The sequence below is a fragment of the Amaranthus tricolor genome, chromosome 15 (genome assembly GCF_026212465.1).
Source record: "Amaranthus tricolor cultivar Red isolate AtriRed21 chromosome 15, ASM2621246v1, whole genome shotgun sequence".
NCBI lineage: Eukaryota > Viridiplantae > Streptophyta > Magnoliopsida > Caryophyllales > Amaranthaceae > Amaranthus > Amaranthus tricolor.
This window is the reverse complement of record NC_080061.1, coordinates 9,074,989-9,090,183: the sequence shown is the minus strand read 5'-3', so window position 1 is coordinate 9,090,183 and position 15,195 is coordinate 9,074,989. Positions and strand designations below refer to the sequence as shown.

The 15,195-nt window shown below is 32.2% G+C and overlaps 1 protein-coding gene across 2 annotated transcripts; it reads left to right on the top strand.

The window, feature by feature from the left end:
* The first annotated feature begins 1,106 nt into the window (after positions 1-1,106).
* Positions 1,107-9,615, top strand: LOC130801712 (uncharacterized). 2 transcript variants are annotated; one of them, XM_057665597.1, is made up of 14 exons: positions 1,107-1,303; positions 1,437-1,532; positions 1,988-2,535; positions 3,305-3,368; positions 4,328-4,729; positions 5,206-5,336; positions 5,418-5,526; positions 5,635-5,780; positions 6,017-6,090; positions 6,213-6,318; positions 6,411-6,613; positions 7,001-8,085; positions 8,185-8,453; positions 9,038-9,615. In XM_057665597.1, exons 1-14 carry the CDS (start codon positions 1,274-1,276, stop codon positions 9,054-9,056), a joined length of 3,282 nt encoding a protein of 1,093 aa, XP_057521580.1. In that variant the 5' UTR covers positions 1,107-1,273; the 3' UTR covers positions 9,057-9,615. The 2 variants fall into 2 exon arrangements, with proteins under 2 accessions (XP_057521580.1, XP_057521581.1); XM_057665598.1 differs by lacking the exon at positions 9,038-9,615 and adding an exon at positions 8,910-8,934.
* Positions 9,616-15,195: the final 5,580 nt, after the last annotated feature.

The following is a 15,195-nucleotide window of genomic DNA, read 5'->3' as shown; positions in this document are numbered from 1 at the left end:
CAATTAGCAAATCATTGTGAAAACTATTAAGTTTTATTCATGGTCTCACGCACCCATCTTACATTATTCAATTAGTTTGCATTATTTTTATTTTTAGATAAATGCATTACTTTTTTTTATTTCATTCATACATTTTAATTCTCTTTTATTTTCATCCACACAATTCATTTTCTCTATTAATTTATTACCAACATCCACTTTTTATTAAAAATTTTCTTGTTTCTCTTTAATTCAAATCTATTTGGACCGAATGAGTACTAATTTTCTATAATTTGATATTATTAATAGTTAATTTGATATTATCAATAGTTAATTTTAGAGATAATTTATATGGTAGACTGGTAGTAATACACTTTTATGAAACGTTAATAGTAGCAAATCTTAAAAAAAAAATTCAAGAATAGTATTGTAATATTGTTTAAAGCTATAGTTGCATTAATAGGCTAAATCATTTAATTGGCCGTTAAGTTGTGAAATATCTTATTTGCAAGCGTCTTCTTTCCTTAAAGATTGTAGTTCTTATAGTTATGATTTGCTACCACTGGCGTTTCATAAAAGTATGTTGCTACTATATATAATATTCCTAAGATATTTCACAACTTAACAGTCAATTAAACGTTTTTAGCCTATTAATATTACTGTAGCTTTAAGTACAATATTACAATGATATTCTGTGGAATTTTTTAAAGATTTGGTATCACTAACATTTTATAAAAATATGTAGCTAGCATATAAAATATCTCTAAATTTTATTGTAAGAAAATTAGCAAATATTTATATTCCATCCAATTCAAAGCAATTGTATCATTTGGTTTTTTTTTTTATTATTCATTGATCACTCTTAATTTGTAGTATTTTCTTTTGATCTTGATGCCAAAATATAGACAAGTAACATTTTATTTAATTCGTCTCAATTTAAATTTTGTTAATATTATTTTTTTATATTTTTTAATTATGTACAATTATTAATAATTGGAATTAAAATTATTGAATTGGATGAAGAAAAAATGAAATGAGATGATGGTGTGAAAGAGGAAATACTCTATTATTCATTCATTTATTGTAAATAAAGATTCCAAATTTAAAAGTTTTCCATTTCCTTCTACTTTCCACTTTCCGGTATAGAAACCTCCCCTTCTCCCCCTTTGCATTTACATTCCTCATTTTCTTTTTCTTCTTTCTCTCTCTCCTCTTTCTACACCAAAACCAAGCTACATTTGATCAATTTTGCACTCAAATTTCTCAGGTTACGGAACTCAATTAACCGCCACCGATGCAAATATTCAGCAGCTTTGAAATAGAGGTTAGGTTTCTTTATTTTTCTTTAATAATCAACTCACATTCACCGGAAACTTCCTTTTCTCTGTGTTTTAATTTTCTTGCGAATGCATTTTTTCAATCTAGTTATCTTTATGCCATTTTTGCTCTTTTCGCAGAATTCGGAGACGAAAATGCAGAATTTTGAAGTTTCATCGCTCCATCGTTCACTTCCTGCTGAAAGCATATATACTTCTCGCCTTTGCAATAAAACTGTAATCTATGTCTTTCTTTCTCCTTTACGTTCTCTTGTTTCTCTATCAGTTGACATTGCTAAAATTTAGAGCTTAAAAAGTTTTGCTAAACGTTGATTTTTTTAACAGAGATAAGGCTTTCTGTAATGAAAGCACTGGTAAGAATTTTTGATACCTATTTCTGAGTTAAATCTTGTATGATTAATAATCTTAAAGTTTATTTGTATGATCATTGTCTTTTATTTTCCGTCGCCATTTTCTGATCGAAAATGGATCGGAGGTCCTAATAATGCAGAACTTAGCAACCTACGTTAACATTATTTTTTTGTTAAATTTGGCGAACTTTTTTATATAGAGCTTAGGATCAAAACACACTTGATTCTAAGTATATGTTGATGTGGTTTGTAAATTTGCGAGCATTTTTTTAAAACTTATCTCAAGATAATGCTAATTTTTTAACGCTTTCTCCATTGCAGATAATGGACGTTAAAGTGCAGAGTATCAAAGAATTTTTGCCGGAAAGCATCTATCCATCTCCGATAGCAACAGAAAAGGCCGAAACAAAAACAAGCATAGAAAACGCGCTAATCAAAGCGATAGTCATTGACGACAAATCAAAACTCATCGAACAAGCGAAGGAGATAAACTCAATCACTGCCGATGATTCAGAAGTAATACTAGATCGAAAAAGGATGTCAAAGCTTCTTCATCTTTGCTGTGAGTTGGACTCAGTGAACTCGGCAGAAGCGCTACTCAACGGAGAATTAACCAACGGGAGAGTAGTTCCTTTGACAAACGAAATCGACGCTGATTCAGGTTTCGCTCCTCTGCATACTGCCGCAGAGAATCACGGTTTCCTGTGCATTGAACTTCTTCTCAGAAAAAGAGCGCGTACAGATATGAAGACAAAAAAGCCAAATAAAAGCGCTACAGTAGGAGTACCTGGTAATGGTAGCGGTAGTGGGAACGACATTAGCACTGTGAGGAGTCTGCTTCCGCTGGAGTTGGCTCTGTGCAGCAGAAGGTACGTCCAAAAATCTTTTAACGATTTTGAGTACCTTTTGTTTACCTCTTCAATGTTATTGTGTATATTTTTATTTGGTAGGAGTACTAAACTTTTACTTCTCTTTTGTTTTATTTGGAAAAGTAGGTTTTTGGTTAGTAATTTAACTTTTTTTTTTGGTGAATAAGCTACAAGAAGGCAAAATTTCCCTTTTTGATTACCTCTGCTCCTGCCTTTTCGTTTCTTCTGCCTGTGTTTTATTTATAAACTACTAGTACCGTATGTTCCATTCAAATTGTAGACTTGGTTAAATTGATAGATAATTAAGTGTATTATTCATTCTTAACGAGAGCGGTAGTAGCAGACACGGGCACCGTTGGTCATTTTCGTTATGATTGTTGATTAGAGTATACAAGAGTCTATATTTAGATTTACTCCACATATTTTTTCTGTTGATATTAAAAGAAAATTTCCGTTTATCGTAAGACAGTGTAGCCGAGTAACGTTGATCTCCTTTTCCGTTTGTATAGTAATCCGCTCTTATTTCTGATTCCACCGTGTGAATAGGACATAGGAGTTAGGATTGTGGCCTTTGGTTTCACCTTTTTTATGAACTTTTTATTACTAATATTTGAAATTGTTTTGGTGTTGAATTCAAGTGATTAAGACACTTTTGAAATAGTGTTAATTACATTTCAAAAAAAAAGTCCCATAGAAAAATTAAGTCTTTTATTTTGTCCTTATAAAAATTAAAATTATTTAATTTGGGCTTTTATTTTGGAATTTCAAGGATGGAGCTAGATTGGAAACCAGATCAACCGCTTGATGATTTACTTTTGCAGCTTAGCGAAAAGGTAGCCATACTTCAATTTTATTAGTTATAAAAAATACAATTCTTGTCAACAATAATATTTGAAAATAGTACTACATAAATTTATAGAAATAACTTTGATTTTAGTATCTTTATTGTTTTGTATGAGCATAATCATAACGGTTTATATGGTTATTGCTAATAAATGGTTGAAATTGTAATAAAAATTAATTGTACTTTAGCTTAGAAAAATATTTGATAAGATATATGATCATGTATATTCTATTTTTAATCATTCTTTTTCTTTAAAATATTTCATTATCATTTGAAAATGTAATATTAGGTGACAATGAAAAATTATGAAAAAAAACTTTATTTTAAGTAGTAATATTAGGTGAGTGCTCTATTAACATGAGTATGACAATTGACATAACATATTTTATTAAAATTAATTAAAATTAGTTATCATTCTCATTTTTACAATTTAATACCCATAACGGAAAATTCCGTGTGATTAATACATTTGTGATGCGACTAAGCTAACAAGTCAATCAATACTACTCACAATATAGTATATTGGAGTTAACATTTTAATTATTATGTTTCAATTTCTAATCTTAGAAATATATAAATTAGTTTAATTGGGCCCATGAACCTAATCGTGAAGATCGGTAGCTAATTAAGTTGCCTAGATGTTTTTTAGCAGTCAAGAATACAGAGGATGATTTGGCAAAAGACACGGCCTTTGGAAATCTATACGCTTAGTAACGTGAAAATAACTAATACTTCTACATTGTGAGTTTTGGTTCAACTTAAGTATTTCCCTTTATTAATCATCGTTGTCATAATCTTGAAATTATACGAAAATATTTACATGTAGATGACCGCAGAATACTGAAAAATTGAAAAGTAGAACTTAGAAGTTCTTGGACAGAGAATTATAAAACATTGTTGTAATATATAAATGCTGGTTTGATGATTCACCGTTTCACAAAAATGCAGGATTTGGGTCCCATCAAAGTATTGTCAGAAAAAACCAAGGAAGTAGGAGAGGTGGCGTATACCTTTGCAATAGAAGGGAGGGTGGCAGCTCTTGCTGCACTATTGATGGTGGCTGCAGAGAAGGTAAATGGGTCCGTGTTAGAGGTTCGGACCAAAACTGATTTGGCGGCAGAGAAGATGACAGTGTATGGTGGTGTGGTCAAGGAAGCTGTTTCCATTTATATCGGAACTCGAGGCAAGCAGAAAGCAGTTCAAGTGAGCAAAAATGGCATCCATGATGGCGAGGAGGAGAGGAGGAAGGTATTACTTCGGGAGATGGAGTTGCTTCATTTTTTTGGGGCTTCACCTAATAATAGCTTTGTGGATAAGAAAGTAACATCTCCACTGATAATTGCTTCCCAGGTAATCAACCAAGTGCTGCTTTAGTAGGTTTCAGCTATGTACATTATTAAAGTATCACATCTGTTGCTGACATGCTGTCCTCTGTCCCTTAGCAAAAAATTCCCTTGGTGATACCAAAAGAACATTGTAAATACTGATAGCATGCAATTTGATCTCATCTTCATCATTATCTCTTCAGTATACACTCCTTATCTTTAGACTGGTTCTTGCTTGCTTGTTGGAAGATTTAGGAAGGGAAAATATTGCTCTAACAGAAATTTTTTGACCCGTTTAGAATAAAATAATAATTCAATGGGCTATAAATTTGTCATTTAGCTCTATCATGTTTGGGGAGTAACAATGCTGATGAGTGCTAGTAATGTAGTAATTTATCCAAGGATAGATAGTTAAATTCATATGGCAATGTATTTATCTACCTTCAAATACCTCTTTCTTTTTTCTTAAGGGATTAGCATTGACACTAGCCCGCTCTGCAGGCAGGAGATGAAGCTGTGGTGAAGCTGCTTCTGCAAACAGGCATTAATGTAAGTGATGCTGATGTCGAAGGTAACTCTGCTCTTCATTGGACTCTTAAAGCATCAAAAGTGTCAAGTCCTGAGCATATCAGGTATAATTTTTCTTGGATGCCGAAACGTTACTGCTCTACAAATTATGGCTACTGAAATTCAACTTGTTGGATAATATCTAGCATTATAGGCCTCCTTCTGAAGCATGGTGCTCGAGTGAGACAAAAGGATAGGCTGGGATTGACGGCTGTTCATGTAGCTGCTGCAAATGGTAACTTAGAAGCCCTTAAGGTACACTAGAATTGCTTCACTTAAATTCTGAAATTTTCCTTGAAAGTAGGTGCTGGAGTTTTGATTGATGACACACTTCTGTTTGTCTTTTCATGGTGGTTATTACAGTTGCTGCTGACTCATGATTCTGACTCAGTTCATATAACATCCGTACTAAAAGAAACTCCTTTGTTTTTTGCTGCAAAAAATGACTTCATAGAGTGTGCCCAACTCCTTGTGAGTTATGGAGCAGCCACAGACATCCATAATTTGCGGTTAGAATCTTTTACTCTGATCCCCACTTTAGTCATAGTCTTTCCTTGCTTCTATTTTACTACCCTTGTTCATTCAATATGTTTCTTTAGTGAATTGCTCGTTGTTTTGCTCTCTGCCTATCCCTTGTTTTTGAAGATTATTGATTCCTTTTATAATGAATCATTGGCAAAAGCCGCAATAAATCTATATGTCACAATCTGATGGCCTTTTCTCCTATTTTCTCCATGGATGTCAGTCGAGAAAGACCTATAGACTTGGCAAAATCACAAGATATGCGATCTGCAATAAACAGGACAAGTATAATCATAAGTAAGTCCAGTCCTACTTATCATATTTCATGGATGTGGCAGAATGGAATATTCGTAGCTCCCAGGCTAACTCCTAATCAAACTAAACTTTCTGATGAAATCATTTCTTTGACCATTTTACAGCCAATAGGACATCCCAGCAGAAATACATTGCACGCATACAAAATAATCAGGTGGTTTCAGAAACTTGTGAAGCACTTTCCAAGGAATCCTACTCAACTTCTGAGAGGTGATTTGGTTTAATTTAAGCTGTTTATGTAGTGCTTTTCCTATATCTGCTATTAAACAAGAATCATGTTTTTTCTTCTTTGTGGATTCCAGTGTTGACTCTAGTACAGATGGTGAGATTTGCAAATATTATGCATCAGCAACAGGATGTGCTAGAGGGTCAACATGTTTTTACAGACATGGTGAAGAGGAGCAGTGGAGTTTAAAGTCAAAAGCAAACCTTGCTCGTTCTACTGTTTTAGCAGAATTCAAGCGAAAGATATTTGTTGGAGGACTACCACCTGACTTGGACTCTGGTATGAAATTCACATGGTAGATAATCTATAATGTAAATTTTGTGTATATTAATATATTCATGATTTTATTTATCATGATGTGTTGCACAGATTATTACACTATGGAAAGTGTCATTCGTTGTGTCCTCTCATCAATCGTCATCTCGATATAATTATATTATATGTACAAGAGATGACAATAAATGAAAATCTCAATAATGGCAAATTTTAGAAAAAATGATTTATTGTCATGTATTATTTTGGCTAAGTGAACAATTCCTCTCCCTTAATCAATTCTCACATGTGTAATTTCTATTAGCAAGTCACGAGTCTCATGACAGCTAAAGCACAAGGCAGGTATTTGGTAATGTTCACTAATTCTATTGTAATACTAATTTTGTGGGACAGGTTCATTAGGTGATGTTATGCAAGAGCGATTTGGACCAGTGGCTGATGCAAATGTTTTAAGAATGGAAACGGAAGATCAAGTAGTATCGCGGGGTTTTGGTTTTGTTACCTTCAAGCATGAGAAATCTGTAGCTGCTGCTTTGGAGACCCACCACACCCATATCTGGGGCAAGAAAGTTGAAATGAAAAGCGCAGTTCCGAAATGGTTGTTTTCCCTAGAAGATCGTGAAGATGAACCTCAGAAAGAGATAGTTCAACAGGAAAGCATGCAACCAACAAAAAGTCAGAGTTTAGGAGAGGATATACCTAAGAAGAAATCTTGGGCTGAACATGTAGGTAAAGCACTACCAGACTTTTCAGTGAATATGCGCCAGGCCTGCAGACCACAGAATTCTGGCCAAGATAAGCCTGTTTGGTTTGCTACTTTCAAGAAATGGCTTCCACAATTCTTAAGAAAGTTGTCGAAGAATTCAGGAGGCGAATATTATTCCCTATCATCTTTGAAAACCGATTTCAAGTCAATTTTTGGGCTAGACCTTGACCATGCCTCTCTTGGTTACTCTAAATTGAGTGATTTTGTTAGGTCTTTGTCTGACCTATGTAGGGTGAAGATCATCCACACCGGTGGTCAGGTTCCTAATCACATGATTCTCTTGCCTGTTGTGCCCCGACCCCCACCACTGGTTGTACCAAAGAAGATATTATCTGTGTCTCGCACAGCTGCACCAGTCCCTGTAAGTGTTGATGATGCATCTGATTTCGGATGTGCTGGCATGATGAAAGGAGCAACAGAAAGTGATACTCATTCTGATAAGACATCTGAGACAAAAGTTGATGCTAATTCTTCTGTGAATGAAGAATATGGAAGGACCAGAAATCCTACTCTTAATGCTACCCCTCCTATAGACTATTCCAGGTTTCTCCAGTTTTTGAATCCAGACCCTATATTTCTTGCTCGAACATGGCTCGGTACTGGAGGCTACAAGTTTCAAGATGAGCAATGCAGGCGAAAGCATCTGGTTTTGGAGGCTCTTTCTCTAAAGAGGAAGCAAGTGTTTTTTCTCAGAGGCCCTAATTTCTACAAAGTAACATCACTATTAAAACACTTATTTTAGCATAACACATCTTTTATCAGGCTTCTACTTCTTTCTTCATTTATTCAATCTTTTCGTTTATGGACTCAGGACTATGCAACTAAACTCCAGCAAGGCAATTGTTTTGCTTGTGAAAAGCAGCAGTTGCTTTGGGCCAATTATCCATGCCAACATATGCTGTGGTGTGGCGACTGCAAGCTTGTAGCCATGAAGATTGCAGCAGTTGGCACTTCAACTCACAAATGTGTGCTTTGTGATGAAGTGGTCGAAAAGATTAATTTGATCCCCTGGACTAAAAGGCAGCTTCAAAAATATGATGATATAGAATTCCCTTCTTTCTATACTGCCTCTATGAGAAGGTAAACCTTTTTCTACAAGTCTCGTTAATTTATTGATCATTAGTATAACTGATATATCCTAATATCAGTACAAAAAAAATTAGGATTAAAAGCTCGATTACAAAGTTGGTACTGCTGTGTTTTGTTTTCAGAAAGTTTAATCTCTTCTAATATTTCAATCGATCCCAGGCTTTTCTGTGTATCCTGTGATGGACCATTGACGTCTAGTACAATACACTAAACATTCATGTATTTGTTTTAAACTTGAGAATTAATTTTAAAAGACAAGGTTGGTTTGTTCAGTTACTTCAACCTTAAAAACTCCAAACATGCACTATATATATGCAAAATCTTTCTATATTGATAGTTTTACCGTCGTATTTCTTTTTCTTTCTATTTTATGTACAAAAGTGTTTTCATCCTTTGTTTATGCTTTTGCATTACTCTGAAGCTGATCAGTGTGTTCACTTTTCGCAGTCAAGGAATCCGGGCTTGATGAGACGTCGTATTTCTTTTTCTTTCTATTTTATGTACAAAAGTGTTTTCATCCTTTGTTTATGCTTTTGCATTACTCTGAAGCTGATCAGTGTGTTCACTTTTCGCAGTCAAGGAATCCGGGCTTGATGAGACTACCGTTAGACAAGTTGTGTAAACGTTGAAAATAATTCTTCTCTTGGGTGCGAAAATGAGGTTGCTTTACCTGCACAACGTTCACTGTTAGGAAGGCCGCTACAGAAGTATTATTCTATCGAGAATCTCCGTTTTGGTAAAGGAGTTCAAAGGGGGGATTGGATGTAAAACAGCAGAAAGAGCAGGGTACTGCCTTACTAAGCAACAAGTATCCTTGTTGATACTGGGAAATAGCTAGGTATATACAAAATGTTGGTGAACATATTCCTTTTCGAGAATTACCTGTAAATGAACTGGCTGCTTAGCTCTTTTCAAGCAAATCTTTAATTTGCTGAGTCCAGGTTTAAAGTGGATTTGGACAAGGAGAATCCCGGGCCTAATGGAAAATGTCATGAATATTTAAATGCTGCATATCAAACACCAAGTATTTTGCTTTCATGGCACCCCACCTAAAGAAAATATACTAGTACATCTCAAGTCTGAACTGGTCAGTGCCACACTACCAAAACTGATACATCTCCCTTGCTTTCCTAAAGTAACATGACAAATTACAACAATGGTGAATGAATAATGTGTGTTTCTATTGTTGCCTCTCTTCAATACATAGGCTTCATCCCTTTATATTTAACTAGAACTAACCTAACTATGGTGAATAAATAAAAGATGATTGCCTACAAAATATGTACGGCTAAGAGTTTTCTAAACATTCTCTAACGGTATCAATACATCTAATACTTTCCTAAACATCCTCTAAACAATCTCTTAACAATTTTAATATTCCTAATACTCTCCTCAAGTAGGAGCATGAAGATCATGAATGCCCAACTTGCAAATAAGAATAGAAAATTGGGATTTTTCAAGAGTCTTGGTAAAAGTATCCGCCAATTGATTGCTTGAGGTTCGAATATTGTTGGATTGAATTTCATCACGAACAAAATGACAATCCATTTCAATGTATTAAGTATGTTCATGAAATACTGGATTGGTCGTAATATGAAGTGCGGCTTGACTTGACTGTCACAGTATAGACGCATGGGTCTATAGTAAGAAACTCTAAGACAAAAAAGAAGCTATTTCTACCATTTCAGCTCACAGATCACAGTTGCCAACTTTTCATAGATCGATATTCCGCCAAAAACTGGAGACCGTAGGTTTCTTAGTCTTCCATGAAATAGGGGAGAATCCGAGTAGAACAAAATATCCGGTCAATGATCGTTGAGTGAGTGGACAACTAGTCCATCACTATCACAAAAACCATAATGTTGTACGTTACAATCTTGTCATAACAATAGACCTTGACCGGTACATCCTTTAAGATATTGGACAATGCGTAATGTTACCTCCCAATGAGGGATCAAAGGAGCTCCCACAAACTATGCCTAACACATGAACTAGATAACACAAATTAAGTAGGATGGGTAATTGTTAAATATATCAATCAACCAATTAGGCGCCTCAAGTTTAGAAAATAACTCCCTTTACTACGAGCTAGATTATGATTTTGTTTCATTGGAGTGCCATTTGGCTTGGTACCCAATAAGCCATATTCACTAACAATATCAAGAGTATATTTTTGTTGGGCAATAAACAACCCTTAAAGGCTTAAACACTATGAGTTTCCTCGAGGTCAAGAAAATATTTAAGAGCACCCAAATCCTTCATATGAAAACAATCACTAAGATATTTTTGAAATGAACGATACATTATGAGAAGACCCTATGATAATGATGGCATCAACGTAAACAAGAACATGGGTGAACACATCCTTTTCATATAGAAAATAGAGAACAGTCGGCATATGATCGTTTGGAGCCAAAAGTCTTCAAGAGTGGTAGAGAGTTTAGTAGAAAACCATTAACGAGGTGCTTTGCGAAGGGTATAGAGCGATTTTTAGAGCCAACATGGGTGTGGGAGTATGATTAATCAAATAAGCAGTCGTAATAATAGCACATTCACCCAACTTTTTTTTTTTTTTTTTAATTTTTCTATTTTCCTTTTTCTCTTTTTGTTATATATTTTATTTTTTGCTTTTTTGTTTTTTTTTAAAAATCAACTAATCTATGACATTTTAAAAAGGTATTGCTAAACATCGCCACCCTTTTCATTTTATCGCCACCCCTATATTAATGAAATAACGAAAATACCCCTGGTCTTAAAATAACAATAATAATAATAATAATAACAATATTTAAAATAAAATAAATAAATAATAATAATAATGATAATAATAATAATAATAATAATAATAATAATAATAATAATAATAATAATAATAAAAATAAATATTTTAAAAAAATAATAACAATAATAATAATAATAATAACAACAACAACAACAATAATAATAATAATAATAATAATAATAATAATAATAATAATAATAATAACAATAATACAAATAATATTAAAAAAATAAAAAGAATAAAAAAATAAAAAAATAAAAAATTAAAGGGGTGAGTCGCGCGCGACTCAGCCGCGGCTCAGTCGCACAAAACCCGCGACTCGACCGCGGCTTAGTCGCAGCCGAGTCGCGGGTTTTGTGCTACTAAGCCACGGCCCACGGCTGAGTTGCGCCTTTAATTTTTTTTATATTTTTAAATATTATTATTATTATTATTATTATTATTATTATTATTATTATTATTATTATTATTATTATTATAATAAAAATAATATTTAAAAAAAATAAAATATAATAATAATAATAATAATAATAAATAATATTTTAAAAAAATAACGACAATAATAATAATAATAATAATAATAATATTTTAAAAAAAATTTTAAAAAAAGTTAAAGGGGTGAGTCGCACAAAATTCGCGACTCGGTCGCGGCTCAGTCGCACAAAACGTTGTTCATTGATTATTTTTTTATTCATTTTTCCCTGATTTCTTGATTTTGTTGTTCTTGTTGCAGTTTTTCAGCAATTGGAGATTTATTATGCAATGGGTAAAGTGATTTCCTTTTTTTGCTTTCACAACTGAGTTTGATTAGGAAATATGGGGTTTTTCACAATAAAAGAACTTGGCCGTATATTATACTTAATGATCCCAAATTTCTTCAAATCAAATCTTTTCAATCCTTTCTAAAAATTGTTCACTTTCTCATTTATTTATTTTTTTTGATTTTTTGAATTGATTTTGGTATAGTTGTTTAGGAGAAGTCTCATCTGACAATTAAATGATCATTGTATGTTTTTGGTTAATTGTGATAATTTATTTTCCTTCATTTAGTGCTGCTGATTTTTTAAGATCCAAACATTGTTGTTTCAAACTTTCAGTACAGTCTGTACATTGTTTCATTATGAGTTTCAGAGGCCTGGATTTCTTAGACTATCGCTAACATTCTAACTTATTACTTCATCCGTTTTGATATTGTCGCTATATTTGCATGGGCACGGGGATTAAGAAAAGTGATTGACCTACACTGTAGTTGATTGTTTATTTTATAGAGTATAGTATTTTATTATTGTTAATTGAGATAGAAAAAGAAAAAATAGATTGTTTTGTTACTTTATAGAGTATAGTATAGTATTTTATTATAAACTATAGAGTATAGAGTATAGAGTAGGATAAAAATAGGGGTAGGTAGAACTTATTAATAGATCATTGAGAACATGAAGTTTATAAGAGTTCATGTCAAGAATTCATTCAGATGAGAAAACCATTGCATTACAATATAATTCCTACCGGACGAACTATCGAAGTATTGGATTTTGCAATTTTTTTGTTTTGCCTGCAAGCTGTTAAGATTTGATTATGTATAATATGTAGACTCTTTTGAAATTAACAATTAGAAAAGACTCATATTCATAACCTTTTTTTAGTTTAATAACTATGGCTTTTAAAGCTTTCAATTACATTGCTTAGATCTAGGGTTTATAGTGGGTTTTTTGCATTAGATTGTTGTAGCTTTAAAGCTTTCAATTACCTTGCTAAACTGTTGTGGGGTGTAAATAATTCATGATACTAAGGAGTTTCGAAACACTTTTCACATCTATTTCAGATATAATTACTTCTCCATGATTATAAATTTATACTTAATGATGCTCGAAGACAAGCTGGAGATGAAATTAAGAGATTAGCCAAACACCCTCAAGTTGTTCACTATCTTGGTCCTGCTAAAACTCCTTGTGTTGCCTATTTTGTTATAGAAGTATTGCCGAACAAATATAATGATTGATAGCTAAAAAAGCATTACGCGTTTGTGGTGTTTTCAGTTAATTTGTTATATGTTTATACAATTCAGCCTTTAGTGTTTTAGTTGTAAAGTTTTTTTTAACCTCTTTAGAACTTTGTATTGTATTTGATATTTTTTTTACCATCAATTATTCTGCTTATAATAACAATTTACATTTAGTACAATTACTTTACTTACAAGTGCACATGCTATATAATACTAACTCCGAACCAATTTAGTTGTCTCATTTCTTTATTTGGCAAAGTCTTTTTAGTTGTCTTATTTTTATTTTTGTCAATCTTTTTTTACCTAAATATCCTTAGTTCACACAAGTAATTACGAATATACCCTCATATACTTTACTTACCCAACTATCCTTCACTACTTACCCTTTACTACTTACCTTTTATTACTTACCCTTTTTAATGGACCCCACACCATCCGTAATAACCGTGCCCAAGCAAATAGGACATCTAAATTGGTTCGGAGGGAGTATTACTTTTAAATCAACAACTTACCCTATCGAATTTCATCATGCTATTATATATTTGCAATTTTAAAAATTTCACTTTAAATTCTATGTTTTGTTTTTCTTAACTAATTCCCAATTGCTTAATCTTTGAACTTTGTACTCCTTAGCTTATTTTTACTTATTTGCATCACTTTGCCCTTCCATTCTAACATTTTACTTCACACCATATTCAAATTGTTGAAATGGACGAAACATTACTTAAATCAACATTATACAATTCGATAGTATAATATGTTTATAGTTGCAAATAAACATCAAGCAATATATAAAATAACAGGTTCATAAATACAACTACTTATACATTTTCAATCATTACATCCTTTATGTCTTTGCAATATTTCTAATTTCTAATATTTTTAAGTGTATAATTATTTCTAAAAGTATATAAAACAACAATATGAAATTTGATATCGTAACTTGGGGGACATATACTCACGCGGCCCCACACCAGTTACTACTAAGTATGTGGCATTTTTGTTTATTATTATTATTTGGAACCTGCTAAGGAACTGACAAGTCTTTTAGAAAAAAGAACAAGCTAAAGTCGAATTTTTGTAGGATAATGAAAGATAGTCAGACTTTTAAAAAATAATTAAATAAAAACTTGATGTTTAAAATTAAAATTTTCTTTTCTCTTAATATCATTAAGTCATCTAAATTTTTTATTTTAATTTTGCTGCAATTTATACATGCCTTAATACTTTATTCATGGCATGAGTTTGGCACACTATCATTTTTGTTTATCCTTTAATTTTAAATTATAGTACTTTTATTGTCTCTACTTCCTTTGTCTCTAAGAGACTGGAACATAAATAATTGACACAAATATTAAAAAATTAATATGAACCACTAAATTATATTTGTAGAATTTAAAAAAAAAAGAGAAAATGAGACAAAATATATGGATAAAAATTTTAAAAAATAGGAATACTGATTAAAATATAAATGTTGTAAAGTTAAAAAAATAAACTAAAATAAAAAGTATAGCAATTTATAAGGGGGTATAAAAGAATTTTCAAAGTCATTCTATTTTCAATATCATCATACATCATACCAAGTAAAGAGGTTTTAGAGAATATTTGTAAGTTGTAACACCTAGTCACCTAGTCAAGTGGCGGAATTCTACGTAGAGTGTGTATAATTATCCGATTTAAAAATTTTGATATATGGTCTTAAAAATCTTGTAATTTATTTGATTTTGAAAATTCAATAAATCGAATTAAATATCTGACTTTAAAGCGAATATCTGATATGAAATTTTAGTGGAACTAGATATATCCAGACATCTTATTTTGAATTCTTTTTAATGGAAAATCTATATGGTAACATTCAACTTTCATGAAATGTTACTGGTATCACTTTTGTAAGATTTTTCTACATGGTAGCATCCAATTTATGCGCTAACTAACTGCCGTAGCATTTT